Below are 18,633 nucleotides of genomic sequence, written 5' to 3'. Positions count from 1 at the left end.
TGTGTGTGTGTGTGTGTGTATATATATATACACATATATATAAAACTAGCATAGCATACATACATACACATACACACACACACACACACACACACACACAACAGGAAACATTTTCCTGAAAAACAATAGCTGTCTTTCGGCCTTTCTTGAGGTAGAAGCTGCCTCCAAGTGAGGGGACACACGCCTCCATTTGCCTCTTCTGAAGTAAAACATAACTTTTCTGAGGTAAAAATAATTTCCGTTGGCCTTTCCTCCAGTTAAGGTTATTTTTGCTGAGGTAAAAATTAATTTTTATGAGTTAAAATTTACGTTTTCTTGAGATAAAAGTTCATTTTCCTCAGGTGAAAATTCTTCCATTAGCCTTTCCAGGGGTAAAAACGGTCTCTATTGGACCTTTTTTTGAGATAAAACATTGCTATTGGACTTTTTGAAATAAAGGTTACTTTTTCTGAGGTGAAAATGGCCTTCATTGGCGTTTTTTGAGGTAAAATGTATTTTTCCTGGGAGAAAGATGGCTTCCATTGAACTTTCTAAAGGTGAAACTTGCCTCCATTAGACTTTTCTGAGGTAAAACATTCTGTCACTGGACTTCTTGGAATTATGGTTAATTTTTCTGAGGTAAAAATTACCTCCATTTAACTTTCTGAGGTAAAAGTTACTTTTCCTGAGAACATTCTGGGGCCTAGTCTACCTGACGGTCATTATATGGATGGAGGACCAAGACTCTTCATTCTGGCCATAGCCTACCTGGCAGGGTCGTTGTATTGATGGACCAAGGCTTTTAATTCCAAGCCTGGCAGGGTCGTTGTATGGATGAAGGACCAAGGCTCTTACTTCTGGGCCTGGCCTACCTGGTAGGGTCGTTGTATGGATGAAGGACCAAGGCTCTTACTTCTGGGCCTGGCCTACCTGGTAGGGTCGTTGTATGGATGAAGGACCAAGGCTCTTACTTCTGGGCCTGGCCTACCTGGTAGGGTCGTTGTATTGATGAAGGACCAAGGCTCTTACTTCTGGGCCTGGCCTACCTGGTAGGGTCGTTGTATGGATGAAGGACCAAGGCTCTTACTTCTGGGCCTGGCCTACCTGGTAGGGTCGTTGTATTGATGAAGGACCAAGGCTCTTACTTCTGGGCCTGGCCTACCTGGTAGGGTCGTTGTATGGATGAAGGACCAAGGCTCTTACTTCTGGGCCTGGCCTACCTGGTAGGGTCGTTGTATTGATGAAGGACCAAGGCTCTTACTTCTGGGCCTGGCCTACCTGGTAGGATCGTTGTATGGATGAAGGACCAAGGCTTTTAATTCCAAGCCTGGCAGGGTCATTGTATGGAGGGAGAAGGACCAAGGCTCTTACTTCTGGGCCTGGCCTACCTGGTAGGGTCGTTGTATGGATGAAGGACCAAGGCTCTTACTTCTGGGCCTGGCCTATCTGGTAGGGTCGTTGTATGGATGAAGGACCAAGGCTCTTACTTCTGGGCCTGGCCTACCTGGTAGGGTTGTTGTATGGATGAAGGTCCAAGGCTGTTACTTCTGGGCCTGGCCTACCTGGTAGGGTCGTTGTATGGATGGAGAAGGACCAAGACTCTTAATAATAATAAAACTTTATTTTTATTTAGCCCTATCTCCCTGATGGGACTCAGAGCGGATTCCTACAAACAATGGTATACATTCAGTGCCTCCAAAGAACAGATAAACATGGGTATAAAATCCCAACAAGACCCCACATATGAATATAGCGTTAAAAACCTAACATCAAAGTAAAACTATTATCAGTGAATTGAACATAACATCAATAACAAACTAATATAGTCAGACAGAATCAGACAAGAATTATATTGTGACATAAAATCTAAATAAACATTCACAGTAATTTACAAAAACCAACTGAAGTTCAAAACGGTTGTGTGGATTGGATTATGTGGCCTATAGTGGCAAATTGGGCTGACCTAGACTAACAGCGCCTGGATACAGCATAGTTCTCAATCAGGATCTGGAAATGGTCTCTCATTAATTAATCCTCCTCTCCATATGCTAATGAGCAGAAGTAGGTCTTTAGATGTTTTTTGAAGGAGGAGGGAGGGGACCAACCTTATTTCTTTAGAGGGAGTTCCAGAGGTGGGAGGCGGCCAAAGAGAAGACCCTCTCTCTCGTTCCCACCAGTTGTACTTGAGATGGGGGTGGGACTGAGAGCAGGGCCTCCTTTACTGACGATATCCTTGGTATTTGGTGGAAAAGAGTAATAGAGTTGGGTGTTGTCCGCATAAATTTGACACCACACTCCAAAACTCCAGATGATCTCCCAGTGGTTTCATGTAAATATTGGAACAGCATGGAGGACAGAATTGAACTCTGAGGGACCCCACAGGCCACTGGCCAGGGAGTCAACCAGGACTTCCCTAGCTCCACCTTCTGGGTTTGACCCTCCAGGAAAGCCACTGGAGAACAATGCCCCCAAGTCCAATCCCAGAGAGATGGCCCAGAAGGATACCATGGTCAATGGTACTGAAAGCCGCTGAGAGGTCCAGGAAAACTTGCAGGGACACATTCCCATCTAGCTCTCCGTAGATCATCCACCAAGACGTCTTTGTCCCATAGCCAGGCCTGAAACCAGACTTAGATGGATCCAGAAAATTGGGCCTACCTGGCAGGGACGTATCCATGGAGAAGGACCAAGATTCTTAATTCCAGGTGTGGCCTTCCTGGCAAGGTCATAGTATTGATAGAGAAGGACCAAGGCTCTTAATTCTGGGCCTGGTCTACCTGGCAGGGTCATTGTATGGAGAAGGACCAAGACTCTTAATTCTGTGCCTGGCCCACCTGGCGGGGTTGTATGGATGGAGCAGGACCAAGGCTCTTAATGCTGGGCCTGACCTACCTGACAGCGTCATTGTATGGGTAGGAAAGGACCAAGACTCTTAATTCAGGCCTGGCATACCTGGCAGGGTTGTTGTATGGGTGGAGAAGGACCAAGAATCTTAATTCTGTGCCTGGCCCACCTGGCGGGGTTGTTGTATTGAGTAAAAAAGACCAAGACTCTTCATTCTGAGCCTGGCATGCCAGGCAATGTCGTTGTATGGATGGAGGACCAAGGCTTTTAATGCTGGGCCTGCCCTACCTGGCAGGGTCGTTGTATGGAGAAGTACCAAGACTCGTAATTTCAGGCGTGGTCTTCCTGGCAGGGTCACCGTATTGATAGAGAAGGACCAAGGCTCTTAACTCCAGGCTTGTTCTACTTGGCAGGTTCGTTGCATTGATGGAGAAAAACCGAAACTCTTAATGCTGGGCCTGGCGTACCTGACAGGGTCACTGTATGGATGGAGAAGGATCAAGACTCTTAATTCTGAGCCTGGCAGGGTCATTGTATGGGATGAAGAAAGATCAAGGCTCTTAATTCTGGGCCTGGTGTACCTGGCAGGGTCGTTATATCCATTAAGAACCATGGCAATCAGTTCTGAGCCTGGCCTACTTGACAGGGCTGTTGTGCAATGGCAAGAGGCAAAGGTGCTTTTTTTTTTTTAGGTAGAAGGTATTTTTCCTGAGGTAAAACTTGTCTCCACTGGACTTTTCTTATTTTAAAAACATCATTTTTATTTATTATACAATAAACAAATTTACAAATAAACAAGCCATACACTGTCAAGATAAAAACCCCAAATACAGTAAACCAGTAGTGATATTCTTCAAATTCCTTCAGCCTGAACTTCTTATGAATTGTGTCACATGTTAATCCCAAAAGAAAAGCTTCCGGTATATATATTCCCACATTTTAAAAATTGTTTTTGAGATCTTTTCTGGCCTTATCTCTTCCCCCTTTGCTCAAGAACAGAGGAAGACAGACTTGACAAAAGGAATCAAGAAACAAGAGAACATCAGGAAGAAAAAATGTTTGAAAGGATAGGAGGAAGAACTGGACCCATGGTACCTACCCCCCCCCCTTATTGGGCAATACACGAGTCTTCATTCCTTCTCTGCTGGAAAAGGGTCCCTGAAAAGGCCTTCTCCGAGGGCGCGTTTCCCAGAGGGGCAGCCCCATGAGCCCTCCATTGTCCCACCTTTTAAAAGGTCCCAGCTTCCCTCTCGGTCCTCCTACCACTCCCCCCTTTGGCCTCGGTTTCATTCAGAGGCTGCCCACCAAACTGGGGCAGTGGGGCATGGAGGCAAGGGGCAGAGCCAGGCTCTTCCTCCCAGGAGACTCGGGCCAAAGCAGGGCTGGGAGTGGAGCCAGGGGCCAGTGTTGCTCCCTTCTAGGCTCTGCTGCTTAGTCAGGGCTCTCCCTTCTTTCCAGGTCCATCATCAGGTGACAGACTAGAGATTGGAGGGGGAGGAGGTAGCACTATATATATGGAAGGCACTCCCCCCCCCCCCCCCAAATACTCCTGGCTGGGCTGGTCTTCCGTGGTGCTGGAAGGCCAGGGCAATCGTAGCAGTTTTTGGGACCATTTTAAGGGGAGAAATCATAGGGTCCTACTGTTCGAAGGCACCCCAAGGCCAACCAACCCAGCCCCCTTCTGCTGTAAGAGGACCAAGCATTCATACCCTGCTGCTGCCCCACATTTCCAGCTGCCTTTAAAATGTCAGTTTCTCTCCTGATCCCCCTTTCGCTATTGGCTTCCTTCCTTAATGGGGATTGTGGTCCAAAATACTTTCCCATTTGATTGGAAACACAAAGGTTGCTGTTGTTGATGGCCTTCAGGGTCCTTTCTGAGTCATGGCAATGCAACCATCAGGCGGACCTCTCTCAGGGTTTTCTCAGCATGGATGGTTCCGAAGGGGCAGCCCTTGCCTTCCCCTGAGAGTGACCCTCTCTTGGTCGCCTACAATGGGCTTCCATGGCCAAATGATGGGGGCTCAAAGCCTAGGTGTCCAAAGGCCCCAGTCCACCACTGGCACTTTCTGTCATGTTCTGGATGGTCTAGCCTAAAGCACTCCTGGCAGCCTCCCATCTGGGTTTTCACCAGGACTGGCCCTGCTCCACTTCGGAGGTCAGAGTAGTTGGAAGAGCCTCTCTCGGGAGGGATTGCATCCTGCATAGCTGAAGGGGCTTAGCTAGATGGCCTTGGGGTCTCCTAGGTTTGGTGCTTTCCTTGATGTGGGGCTGAACCCCCAAGTCAGGGCCAGACAGGATGCCCGATCAAGAGAGCAACCTTTCTTGTCCTCCTATCAGGCCGGACTGCAGCTGTAAAGTTTCCTGACATCCTTTCTCCCCTTTCAAATCCTTTTTTTATTGGCGGCTTCCAAGATAGTGAGACCAGAGGGGCCTCTAATGGACAGTGACAATGACAGAGCAGAAGGGTCTCGAGGGATCAATGACAACAGATCAGAAGGACTTCTAGAGGACAATGGCAGCAACAGACCAGCTCACTCTTCCCCATGGCCTCACTTCCTGTTGCTCCGCCATGGCAGAAACACATTTGTCTTCTTTACCATGATATTGGTCAGTGTCTCATGGGGCTACTCTTCCATCAGCCATCCTGTCTCAAACCTCCTGCTGGACAGCAACACCTCTTAATTCCTTGATAATGGCCATGGCTTCTTTCTAAAGGCTCTGTGGGGAAAGGTTCCTGGCAACGATGTGCCTCTTGATCGCTGCTCTTCCTTGATGAGGCACATAAGGCTTCATTGTGTGGACACTGACAGGCATTCACACCAGAAGACGAGGAGAAAAGGGAGCAGCCTCCAAGATTAGAAATGACACCCAGAAAAGCCAGGAGTCCGCTGGGAACCAAAGCTAGTAAGTTGACAACTTTACTTAGGAATTTAATTTGTTCTGTGACCAAATTCTTAACTCAAAATGCTCTTATCTCAAAACGAAATCTTCCAAACGGACAGGAGGACGAGACATGGAGGAACAAAGCACTGAGGCTGCTCCCTTGAAGCCCTAAGGCCCTGTACTCCCGTGCTAGTGCTCCCTTTGGTGGTAGCTATTAACTCAAAACGCTGCTTGAATGTCAAAGCGAACGCAAGACCGAGCAACAGTTCTTAACTCAAAACACTCCTAAGTTGGGATGCTCTTAAGGCATGGTTCCAATGTATAGAAAAATAAATGTAATAGGTAAAACAAATGTAAGCAATGTAAAAATAAAATACAGTATATATAATATATAGAAAAAGCTATATAAATGTGATAAAGCTAATACTACATATAGAAAGTGATTTTACACAATAAAAGCACTACATGGTTGTGACACAATAATCACATCGATAATTATAATAATGATCATGATAACAATAGTCACAGAGTGACCAAAAACTCCATTTGGGAATGGTAAAATTAATAATGGGATCATAGAATTCAAAGAGTGGGATTCAAAGAGGCGTTTTCTCCCAGAGTTCTACCCCCTCCAATAATAAAAAAAGGAATGTATATGATGCTTCCTCTCATGATTTTAAAAAAATCCAATACAATTAAAAACACACCAAAAGGGAATATTAAACTGGATTAAAATTTCATTTAGTAATTCCATTCCAATGGCAACTCAGTACCTAACTAATAAAACCCACTGATCAGCATTTAAAATGTTAATTGTGTCCATATTTTTATTCAATTTTTAACATGTCTTCCTAATCTTAGATCTGATGCCAAGGCAGTTGCTGACAATGTTCTGAGTTTTGGTTATATTTCTATTATTGTGTATGTATATTTGATGTATTATAGAGGATATGCAAACCAAAATAGATCAAGTAGTCCAGAAATACCTGGCTACTCTAAACGAATTCAAGTTTCCAGAGCCAGATGAACTGCATCCAAGAATATTGTAGGAACAATCAGAAGTCATTTCAGAGTCACTGACAATAAATAATCTCTTTGAGATTCTTGGAGAATAGAAGTCCCAGCAGAAAGCTGAGGAGGGCAAATGTTGTTCCTCTCTTCAAGAAGGGGAAAAGAGAGGACCAACCAATGACCAATATCCAGTCAGCCTAATATCAAGACCAGGAAAGATTCTGGAGCATATAATTAAGGAGACAAACTGTAATTGCTTGGAAAAGGCTGTGATCACTATAAAATCAACAGGGATTTCTCAAAAATAAGTCATGCCAGACTCATCTCATTATCTTTTTTGAAAGTGTTACACGCTTGGTAGATGCAGGAAATGCTGTGGATGTAGCATATTTTGATTTCAGAAAGGCCTTCGACAAGATCCCCCAATGATCTTGAAAACAAACTAATCAGATGTCAAGGGTTTCTCCCCAGTGTGGGTCCTTTGATGTGAATGTAGATGTGAGGTACGAATGAAGCTCTTTCCACATTCCAGGCATGTATAGGGTTTCTCCCCAGTGTGAGTTCTTTGATGTGAACGTAGATCTGAACTACTAACGAAGCTCTTTCCACACTCCAGGCATGTATAGGGTTTCTCCCCAGTGTGAGACCTTTGATGAGTATTTAGAGCTGAACTCTGAGTGAAGCTCTTTCCACACTCCAGGCATGTATAAGGTTTCTCCCCAGTGTGAATCCTTTGATGTGAACGTACGTATGAACTACTAGTGAAGCTCTTTCCGCATTCCAAGCATGTATAGGGTTTTGCCCCAGTGTGAGTCCTTTGATGTGAATGTAGAGCTGATTTTTTAGTGAAGCTCTTTCCACACTCCAGGCATGTATAGGGTTTCTCCCCAGTGTGAGTTCTTTGATGTAAATGTAGAGTTGACTTTTGATTGAAGCTCTTTCCACACTCCAGGCATGTATAGGGTTTCTCCCCAGTGTGAGATCTTAGATGTATATCTAAATGTGCACTCTGAGAGAAGCTCTTTCCACACTCCAGGCATGTATAGGGTTTCTCCCCAGTGTGAGTCCTTTGATGTAAATGTAGAGCTGAATTTTTAGTGAAGCTCTTTCCACACTCCATGCATGTATAGGGTTTCTCCCCAGTATGAATCCTTTGATGCGAACGTAGAACTGAACTATAAGAAAAGCTCTGTCCACACTCCAGGCATTTATAGGGTTTCTCCCCAGTGTGAGACCTTAGATGTATATCTAAATGTACACTCTGAGAGAAGCTCTTGCCACACTCCTGGCATGTATAAGGTTTCTCCCCAGTGTGAGTCCTTTGATGTAAATGTAGGGCTGAATTTTGAGTGAAGCTCTTTCCACACTCTAGGCATGTATAGGGTTTCTCCCTAGTGTGAGTCCTTTGATGTGAATATAGGCCTCCACTCTCAGTGAAGCTCTTTCCACACTCCAGGCATATATAGGGTTTCTCCCCAGTGTGAGCCCTTTGATGTTTACGTAGTGTTCCACTCTCAGTGAAGCTCTTTCCACATTCCAGGCATTGATAGGGTTTCTCCCCACTGTGAATCCTTTGATGTGAACGTAGGCTTCCACTCTGAGCAAAGCTCTTTCCACACTCCAAGCATGTATAGGGTTTCTCCCCAGTGTGAGTCCTCTGGTGCGTACTTAAAGCTGCACTTTTCGTGAAGCTCTTTCCACACTCCAGGCATGTACAAGGTTTCTCCCCAGTGTGAGTCCTTTGATGTTTACGTAGTGTTCCACTCTCAGTGAATTTCTTTCCACACTCCAGGCATTCATAGGGTTTCTCCCCAGTGTGAGTTCTTTGATGTGAATGTAGGTTTCCACTCTGAGCAAAGCTCTTTCCACACTCCAGGCATGTATAGAGTTTCTCCCCAGTGTGAGTCCTTTGATGTGAATGTAGGCTTCCACGCTGAGCAAAGCTCTTTCCACACTCCAGGCATGTATAGGGTTTCTCACCAGTGTGAGTCCTTTGATGTAAATGTAGGCTTCCACGCTGAGCAAAGCTCTTTCCACACTCCAGACAGCTAGATGCTTTCTCCTTCATGTCAATAGTGATATGGATGTTCAATTGGAATACAGTTAATTGACTCTTCTTTTTTTTCTTTCTTATCTGTAAGATAAAGAAATAAGTGAGATCTTATTTGTAAGCAACATCATCACTTTGAGAGGATTTTTTCTCACCAGTGTGAGAAAATTATTAGTTTTATGTATTCCAGAGCTTGCGCCATAGAATCTCTTCTCTGGTCAAGAAAGGAGGAGATCAAGGATGAAAACCAGAAACTTTCTTTACCTCCAAAGTTATCACCCTTTCTCTTCATGTGCCATGTTGAAGATGGAAATACCAAGAAATGCAAATATGAGGGCCTCAAGGCTATATACAAATATTGTTAACAGTATTAAAAATTCAGTTAAAATCCATTAAAACATATTGAAAGCTAAAAATCACAGGACCACCTGACTTGATCTTAAAAACCTTCTTCTTAAAAAGCCTGTCTGAATAAGGTTTTAGCCTGCCACCAAAAGGACAGCAGGGAAGGGGTCATTCTGGCTTCCCTGGGCAGGGAGCTCCAGAGTTGAGGGGTAGCCACCAAGAAGGCCCTCTCTCTCCTTACCACCAAGTGAGCTTGAGATGGAGGTAGGGCTAAGAGAAGGAAGGGCCTTTCCTGAAAATCTCAGGGTCCGGGCAGGTTCGTACAAGGGGGTGCGGTCAGCCAAATAGCCTGGATCTGAACCATCTAGGGCTTTAAAGTTCATCACCAGCACTTTTAATTCTGCCCAGAAACAGACTGGCAGCCTGTAGAATTTCTATAACAGGAGGGTTTTCTTCTCCCTGCAGTCAGCACCAGTGAGCAACCTGGCTGCAGCTCTTTGGACCACCTGAAGTTTCTGAACATTCTTCAGAGGCAGCCACACATAGAGCGTATTATAGTAATTCAGACAGGATGTAACTATGGTATATACCACCATGGACAGAAAAGGAGATCACAGATCTATTGTTGAAGACTTTCAAGGCTGGAATCACTGGGTTGCTGTAAGTTTTTTGGGCTGTATGGCCATGTTCCAGTAGCATTCTCTTCTAATGTTAACACCTAATTACCAGTGCTAGTTGCTTCAAATGCTTTTAAAAGGCTTCAAAGACTTCTACTCCTGTTGCTGTGTGTTAGAGACCTTTTTTTTAAAAAAAAAAAACCAAAAACTGGAGGCCTTTTTGTTACTGCAGCTGCTATTTGCCATCCACTACAGTTACTGTCATTCTCACTGCCCAGTGCTTCCTTGACTGCTCAATTGTCCTCATTTCGGCATCGTTGCTGCCCTGACTGCCTTGGTACCCTCCAGCATTTCCACCTTGCTGCTGTAGGGGTAATCTGACCACTGGAACATCGCTATTGTCCACCATTGCAATTTTGACGTGGCCTTTAAGAACTACAGCTTACCATCGCTGTTGGCAGCATTGGGGTTGCTGTCCACCTTTTACATTGCCTATCCCCCTAAGGACCTTCATTATGGGCTGATGCAAGGCCTGTTGCCAGCTTGACGTTCGGATGCACTGTGTACCTGTGCCCAACACCATCTTGTGGACACAATTGTAGCTGCCTGTTAGAGCTTCCACCCGCTGCCATTGCTGTCTTCACAGGAACGAGAGAAGTTCTCACATCAAAATTTTATATATATCATTTGTTATATGTTATGCCATTTAATTTATTATATTGTGTAATCAGAGATTGAATTTTGGGGTCAGAGTTGGGAATAAAGAGTTTATAGGATAGACTAATTATTGATCCAAAGATAGTGCCAACAATACAGACTAGAAATTGGGGCCAAGAAATCCTTGTTAACATAAATGAGATAACCCTAGGAAGATTAAGGGTGAAGTGTGTCGATAAGAGGGTGTGTGGAAGTTGCTGAAGGAAGGTATGGCCGGAAGGTCTGAATGAGGAAGGAAGTTGGGAATAGAGTGGAATAATTGGAACTGGACTGGACTGTTATTGAGAGGGATAGAGAGGAAGATATTGTAGAATGGAGTGAGAAGAACATGGATAATTTTGAAGAGTTTAGGAATGTGGAGTTATCTAATCTATGTGAGTTATTAGGAAGATCGTTTTCTTTTATTTTTCAAAATTTAGATTCTATGATTAAGAAACCTGATCTTCTTTTTACGGGGATTTCATTATTGTTAAGAAGTTCGACACCTGAATGCTGCTCATGGAACCTAGAAGATGGGCGGGGTTCAAATTCAATCAGAGACAACCAATCCTGGGTTGGTTAGGATGGGACAAGGTGGGGAGGATAGACAGGGAAAGGAGGATGTTGTGCAGTTAGACTGTGAATTGGGAGGGGAGGAACTACGAGGAAAAGGGAATGGGCAAGAGGGAGCAGCTTTAGGGCCCTCTGAGGACCTCCTACAAGAAGAGCTTAAAGGAAATTTTCCCACCTCAGATGGCCAACAACTTGACCTTTTACAAGAACAATGGTCCTTACACCTCAATATGCTGGCAATCCAGGTCTCCGATTTCCAACTAAACAGGGGCAGATGGTGCTCTCACAGATCAGTGAGGAGGTCCTTGGGCCAGATTTTAAGAAAAAGCCCTGCGGAGGTCAAAATTAGTAACATCAATTGGCTCCGTAGAGATTATCATAGCCAGGATCGCTCTTCAATCCTTTTAATAACATTTGAGGACATTTTACTACCTGTAGAGATCCTGGCTCATAAACCTAAATTAAACATCTGGGTCATTTATATTAAAAGAGTGGTTAGAGACCGAATTATTCGCCCCCTTATCCCAGGACTCAAATTAGGCACTCCAAGCACTGGGAATGTAAGCCGTCCCAAAAGCCCACCAGGTCCATCACAGGAAATCTCTGTGAGAGATTCCGTTAGTCCAATACAGGCCTCAACTCCCTTACAAGAAAAGACCCCTCCCATTCTATGGTTATCATCATCGAATAGCTCTCCTCCACTTACTTCAAACATTCGAAATGACATCTCTCAGCAATCAATATATGAATTTCCCCCGTCAGCTTCTCTTTTTAGTAATACCCTTACTGGTTCGTTAGAATCAGAGAGCTGACTAACCTCCTCAGACCCTAGTCCCATCCATGGGGAGGGGGGAGAGTTCCAGAGCCCAAGGAACACTATCGGGGTTGTGTGGGGTAGGAGAGGGCGCGATCAGTTCTATCAACCCAGGGAGAAGCGCACAAGAGTCCTTGCGACCCTGAGGAGAGATAGGTCAGATAGCCTACATGATGGTCCCCCTGGACTGAAGGTCCTGCTGTTAAATGCCAGATCCGTAAATGGTAAAACAACGGCCATCCAGGATTTAATCCTGGATGAAAAAGCGGATCTGACATGCATCACCGAAACCTGTTTGGATGAGTTGGGAGGGGTCAATCTCACCCAGCTGTGTCCTCCAGGTTTCAGGGGTGCACCAGCAGGCCAGATCTGGAGGGCAGGGAGGCGGAGTTGCGGTGGTCTATCGAGATTCCATCTCTCTGACCAGGTGCCCCGTTCCACAATCTTCTGGGTTTGATTGTGTCTATCTGAGAGTTGGAAACCGGGACAGGTTGGGGATTCTGCTTGTGTACCGACCACCCCGTGACACAGCAGTCTCGCTGCCTGAGCTCACCGAGGTGGTCTCCAGCTTGGTGTTGGAGCCTCAGCACCTTGTGGTGCTGGGAGACTTCAATATCCATGCGGAGTCCATCCTTTCTGGCGCTGCACAGGATTTCATGGTTGCCATGACGGCCATGGGCCTGTCCCAAATGATTTCTGGACCAACTCATCAGGCAGGACACACGTTAGACCTAGTTTTTGTTGTGGACGGAGGAAAAATCAGTGTGGAAGAGCAAAACATTCTTCCATTGTCATGGACTGCTCATCATCTGGTCAGTTTTAGACTAACCACAGCTCAAACCCTCTGCAGGGGTGGTGGACCGATTAAGATGGTCCGCCCCAGGAGACTTATGGATCCAAATGGATTCCTGATGTCTCTTGGGGATTTTCCCGTCATGGCGGCTGGTGATCCTGTCGAAGTCTTGGTTGATCTCTATAACACCGAGATGGCCAGGGCAGTAGACATGATCGCCCCTGAACGTCCCCTATCATCTCGCAGAGTCAGGTCAGCTCCTTGGTTTTCTGAGGAGCTGGCCATGATGAAGCGGACGAGACGGAGACTGGAGTGCATCTGGCGCAGATCTCAGGACGTATCCGACCGAGCACGGGCTAAAGCCTCTCTTAGGGCCTACTCCGCGGCATTGCGGGCAGCCAGGAAAGTTTTCTCGACTGCCCGCATTGCGTCTGCAACAAACAGACCAGCTGAGTTGTTTCGGGTGGTGGGAGAGCTCCTCCACCCTTGTGATGGGGGGGCTGCCCCTTACCACCTGACAACTCGATGTGGTGAGTTTGCCCATCACTTTGCAGACAAAGTCGCTCGGATACGCTCTGACTTAGACACCAGCCTTAATGCAGTATCTGTGGAGATGACCGAGGCACCTGCTTGTCCAGTGTTAATGGATTAGTTTCAGATTGTTCACCCTGATGATGTCAAGGGGATCCTTGGAGCTGTGCGAGCGACCACATGCGCTTCAGACCCTTGCCCATCTTGGCTAATAAAACTTGCCAGCGGGGGGTTGGCAAATTGGTTCGTGGGGATAATAAATGCCTCACTGGATCAGGGACTTTTCCCATCTACCTTAAAGCAGGCATTGGTTAAACCGATCCTGAAAAAGGCGTCCCTTGACCCGTCGGTTCTTAACAACTACCGGCCAATTTCAAACCTTCCCTTTTTGGGCAAGGTTCTGGAGCGGGTGGTCGCCTCGCAGCTCCAGGGGTTCCTGACAGAGACCGACTATCTGGATCCATCGCAGTCTGGGTTCAGACCCGGTCATGGTATGGAGACGGCTTTGGTCGCCTTGGTGGATGACCTCCGCAGAGAACTTGACAGGGGGAGTTGACCCTGTTGGTTCTCTTGGACATCTCAGCGGCTTTCGATACCATCGACCATGGTATCCTGGGACGGCTCTCCGGAATGGGTATTGGGGGTGTTGCTTTGCAATGGCTCCGCTCCTTCCTGGAGGGCCGTTCCCAGTTGGTGAAGCTGGGAGACTCCCGCTCGGACCCCTGGCCATTGACCTGTGGGGTCCTGCAAGGTTCTATTCTGTCTCCCATGCTTTTTAACATCTACATGAAACCGCTGGGAGAGGTCATCCGGAGTTTTGGAGTTGGGTGCCATCTCTATGCAGATGACACTCAACTCTACTACTCTTTTCCACCAAACTCCAAGGAAGCCCCCCGGATCCTTGACCGGTGCCTGGCCGCTGTGATGGACTGGATGAGGGTGAATAAGCTGAGACTTAATCCTGACAAGACAGAGGTCCTCCAGGTCAGTCGTGCAGCCGATCGGGGCATAGGGTGGCTACTTGTGCTTGACGGGGTTGCACTCCCCCTGAAGGCGCAGGTCCGCAGCTTGGGGGTCCTCCTGGACTCATCGCTGACGCTTGACGCTTAGGTGTCGGCGGTGGCCGGGAGGGCCTTCGCACAACTAAAACTTGTGGGCCAGCTGCGACCGTACCTCATGAAGTCTGACTTGGCCATGGTGGTCCACGCCTTAGTCACCTCCAGGTTGGATTACTGCAATGCACTCTACGTGGGGCTGCCCTTGAAGGCGGTTCGGAAACTTCAGTTGGTTCAGAGATCAGCAGCCAGATTAATAACGGGAGCAAATTATAGAGAGCGGTCAACCCTCCTATTTAAACAGCTCCACTAGCTACCGATAAGTTTCCGGGCCCAATTCAAGGTGCAGGTTATTACCTATAAAGCCTTAAACGGTTCAGGACCTGCCTATCTCTGTGATCGCCTCCTCTCCTACGAACCAACGGAAACCCTGAGATCATCCGGGGAGGCGCTCCTCTCGCTCCCACCTTTGTCTCAAATGCGGCTGGTGGGGACGAGGGAGGGAGAGGGCCTTCTCGGCAGTGGCCCCCATCCCGGCTCTGGAACTCTCTCCCTAAGGAGATCAGGTTAGCTCCTTCCCTGCCCACTTTCCGCCGGGAATTAAAAACATGGTTGTTCCAGAGCACGTTTGAATGAACAGGCCCAATACAGCTGGCATTAGAATACTTCTCTCTGTTTAAAAGCGTACGGCACTTTATCACTCATTTCCATGACACAGCACTTTATGAAACCTGTCCCCGCTGGTTTGTTTTTAATTCTCTGATTTTATTGCTTGGATTTTAATGTATTGTCTATTATTTATTTTGTGAATCGTTGGAATGTTTTTGGTCAAATGTCTTGTGTTGTTGTTTTCGGGCTTGTCCCTGTTGTGAGCCGCCCCGAGTCCCTTCGGAGAGATGGGGTGGGATATAAAAATAAAGTTTGTTATTATTATTTTTATTATTTTAATGTTACACTTGCTTTGGTGGCTGGCATCTTTAGAGGTTCTGTTGGCCATGAAGCAAATGGAGTGTATATACAGTAGATTCCCGGTTAACCAACTTCCAGTTATCCAACACTCCGTATTATTTGACGCTCCGGACGTGACTTGCCCCTCCCGGCAGGCGCATAGCACATGGAAAGGTTTGCTGTGCATTGCTGAGAAACAGCTGGGGAGGAAAGGGGGGGAAGAAAGGAGGAAAAGAGTGAAGGAAGGAAAGAAGAAAGTTAGGAAAGGGAAGCTAGGAGGGAGGGAAGGAAGAGTTACAAGCTGGGTAGATGCAGGGAACGCAGTGGATGTAGCATACCTGGATTTCAGGAAGGCTTTCCTTTGACAAGGTCCCCCATGATCTTCTGGCAAACAAGCTAGTCAAATGTGGGCAAGGCAAAACTACGGTTAGGTGGGTCTGTAATTGGTTAAGTCAACGAGCACAGAGGGTGCTTCTCCCCAATGCTTCCTCTTTGTCCTGGAAAGAGGTGAGGAGTGGAGTGCCATCAGCAGGGTTCCGTCCTGGGCCTGGTTCTGTTCATGATCTTCATTCATGACTTAGATGAAGGTTTAGAAGGCACGATCATCGCGTTTGCAGACAGGACCAAATGGGGAGGGAGAGCCAACAGTCCAGAAGACAGGAGCAGAATTCAAAAACGATCTTAACAGATTAGAGAGATGATTGGCCGAAACTAGCACAATGAAGTTCAACAGGGACAAAGGCAAGAGACTCCACAAGCAGAAAAAAATGAAATGTAAAGATACAGAATGGGGGATGATGCCTGGACAGCAGGACATGCGGAAAAGATGTCCTCGTGGGGAGCAGGACATGCGGAAAAAAGTCCTCGTGGGGAGGAAGGGGAACCTGAGCCAACTGTCATGCGCCAGCTAAAAAGGCCAATTAGATTTTGCCCTGCATCAATAAGAGTCTAGTGCATAGATAGCCACAGGGTTCACCCAATTTTTAAGGCTCTCCCCATGATGTTATAGCACCTTAACTTCATGTTTTACAAGTTCCACCCAGTGCATTTTGCCCAGTTCATCTTATGATTTCATCACTGTTTTAATCTGTGTGTTTTAACCTGTGTTTTATAATGATTGTGATTTTATTTTATGCCTTTTAATTATGTGTTTTTCTGTATTTGATACTATTGTATGTTTGTTTTATATCTGTAAGCCACCCAAGTCCCCTTGGGGAGATGGAGGCGGGGTATAAAAATAAAATTATTATTATTATTATTAGATCCAGGGAAGTCCAACTCCTCTTCTATTCCATTCTGCTATGGTCAGACCACTTTACCTGGAATCACACTGTGTCCAACTCTGGACACCACAACTGAAGGGAGATGTTGACTCTAAGCTGCAATGTGTCCAGTGGAGGGTGACTCAAAGGATCAAGGGTCTGGAGAACAAGAATCCCTATGAGGAGCGGCTGAAAGAGCTGGGCATGTTTAGCCTGCAGAAGAGAAGAGGGAGAGACAGGAGACATGATGAGGGCCAAGGATCAAGATGTGAGGTGAAGGAAGTCATGGGGAGGAGCAGGCTTCCTTTCTGCTGCCCTGGAGACTAGGACACCATGGAACAAAGGCTTCAAACAACATGAGGAAGAACTGTTCAGCAGTGGAACTCTCTGCCCTGGAGTATGGTGGAGGCTCCTTCTTTGGAGGCTTTGAAACAGACGCTGGATGGCCATCTGTGGGGGGGTTTTGCATGTGATTTTCCTGCTTTTTGGCAGAATGGGGTTGGACTGGATGGCCCATGAGGTCTCTTCCAACTCTAGGAGTTTATGATTAGTGAATCTAGAGGGCAAAATACATTGATAGCGACCCTGGCACTTTAATGTACGACATTCGGCTGTGGCCGGCATGTTAATTAATAGTAGGTGGTATTGCTGTGTTTTCTTGATCATTCTTTTAAATTGAAACTGTGCCTTTTATATTGTTGTGATGCGTTGTTTTATGTTACAGTAGAGTCTCACTTATCCAACATAAATGGGCCAGCAGAACGTTGGATAAGTTGATTGATTTACTGCTGTATTAACTCTTGTTTTATTGTCTTACTGTTTTATTTTTGTATACTGTTCAATGTATTTATGCTGTTGTCTTTTTAAATTGTGCTAGTTGGGCCTTGCCCCATGTGAGCCGCCCGGAGTCCCCGTGGGGAGATGGTGGCGGGGCATAAATAAAGTTTATTAATTATTATTATTATTATTATTATTATTATTATAAGTGAATATGTTGGATAATAATAATAATAATAACTAATACACTTTATTTATACCCCGCCACCATCTCCATGTACATGGGGTCATGCCCAGAACAATACAATATAACAAAATATAACAGAACAACAAATCATAATACATTAAACAACACAATAAAAGAAAATATACACTACATTAAACAAGATCAAAAGAACAATAAAACCATATAATAAGGAGGGATTAAGGAAAAGTATTTTGGGGTACCAAAAGTATTTCTAATTATAGTGATTTTCGACAAAACTATTAAACATCAAATTACATTATGATTTTACAAATTAAGCACCAAAACAACAAATTTGACAGAAAAAGCAGTTCAATATACAGTAACGTTATGTAGCAATTACTGTATTTACGAGTTTAGCACCAAAACACCACAACGTATTGAAAAGATTGACTACAAAAACATTGACTACTAAAAGGCAGACTGCGTTGGATAATCCAGAACGTTGGATAAGCGAGACTCTACTATAATTGGTGTTATTGTATTGATGTAATTTTACCTGCATTTTTATGTGTATCAAGGCCCCCCGGTGGCGCAGTGGGTTAAAGCGCTGAGCTGCTGAACTTCTTGACTGAAAAGTTGGTGGTTCGAATACGGGGAGCGGGGTGAGCTCCCGCCGTTAGCCCCAGCTTCCCCCAACCTAGCAGTTCGGAAACATGCAAATCTGAGTCGATGAATAGGTATCACTGCCGCAGGAAGGTAACGGCGCTCCATGCCGTCATGCCCATGGTCACGTGACCTTGGAGGTGTCTACGGGCAACGCCGGTTCTTTGGCTTAGCAATGGAGATGAGCACCAACCCCCAGAGCCGGACTAGACACGACGAGACGTTGTGTGACGGGGAAACCTTGACCTTTACCTATGGTACTATTATGTGCGGTTCGGTAAGCCGCCCCGAGTCCTTTTGGGAGATTTTGGCGGGGTACAAAAAAGTTATATTATTGTTGTTATGATTCCTTCCCTCCCCTCTCTTCCCCAAAGGCCGCCTCTCTCACCTCTTTCTTCCCACGAAGCCTTCTTCCTTCTCTCCAAAACAAGCTCGACCTCAGCCTCTCCAAAATGGACGGCCTTCCTTCTTCTCGCTCTGCCCTCAGGGACCGCCTCCCTTCCACATCCGTCAATCAAAGCCTGGAAGCGATGGATAGCCAATGAGGACCGCTCAGTGGGCGGGGCTCGGCGTGCTCGGCCAATGGGAGAACGAAGGAGGAGGCG

At 46.0% G+C, this 18,633-nt stretch overlaps 1 protein-coding gene across 1 annotated transcript; it reads right to left on the bottom strand.

Moving 5' to 3' along the window:
• Positions 1 to 1,581: 1,581 nt before the first annotated feature.
• On the bottom strand, positions 1,582 to 18,630 carry LOC100554521 (zinc finger protein 420). Its single transcript, XM_062977564.1, has 2 exons — positions 18,417 to 18,630; positions 1,582 to 8,851 (listed from the first exon to the last, which is right to left on the bottom strand). The coding sequence occupies exon 2, from the start codon at positions 8,783 to 8,785 to the stop codon at positions 7,160 to 7,162; it is 1,626 nt and encodes a 541-aa protein (XP_062833634.1). The 5' UTR covers positions 8,786 to 8,851; positions 18,417 to 18,630; the 3' UTR covers positions 1,582 to 7,159.
• Positions 18,631 to 18,633: the final 3 nt, after the last annotated feature.

This window comes from Anolis carolinensis, chromosome 3 (assembly GCF_035594765.1).
Source record: "Anolis carolinensis isolate JA03-04 chromosome 3, rAnoCar3.1.pri, whole genome shotgun sequence".
NCBI lineage: Eukaryota > Metazoa > Chordata > Lepidosauria > Squamata > Dactyloidae > Anolis > Anolis carolinensis.
This window is presented reverse-complemented; position numbering and strand designations above follow the sequence as displayed.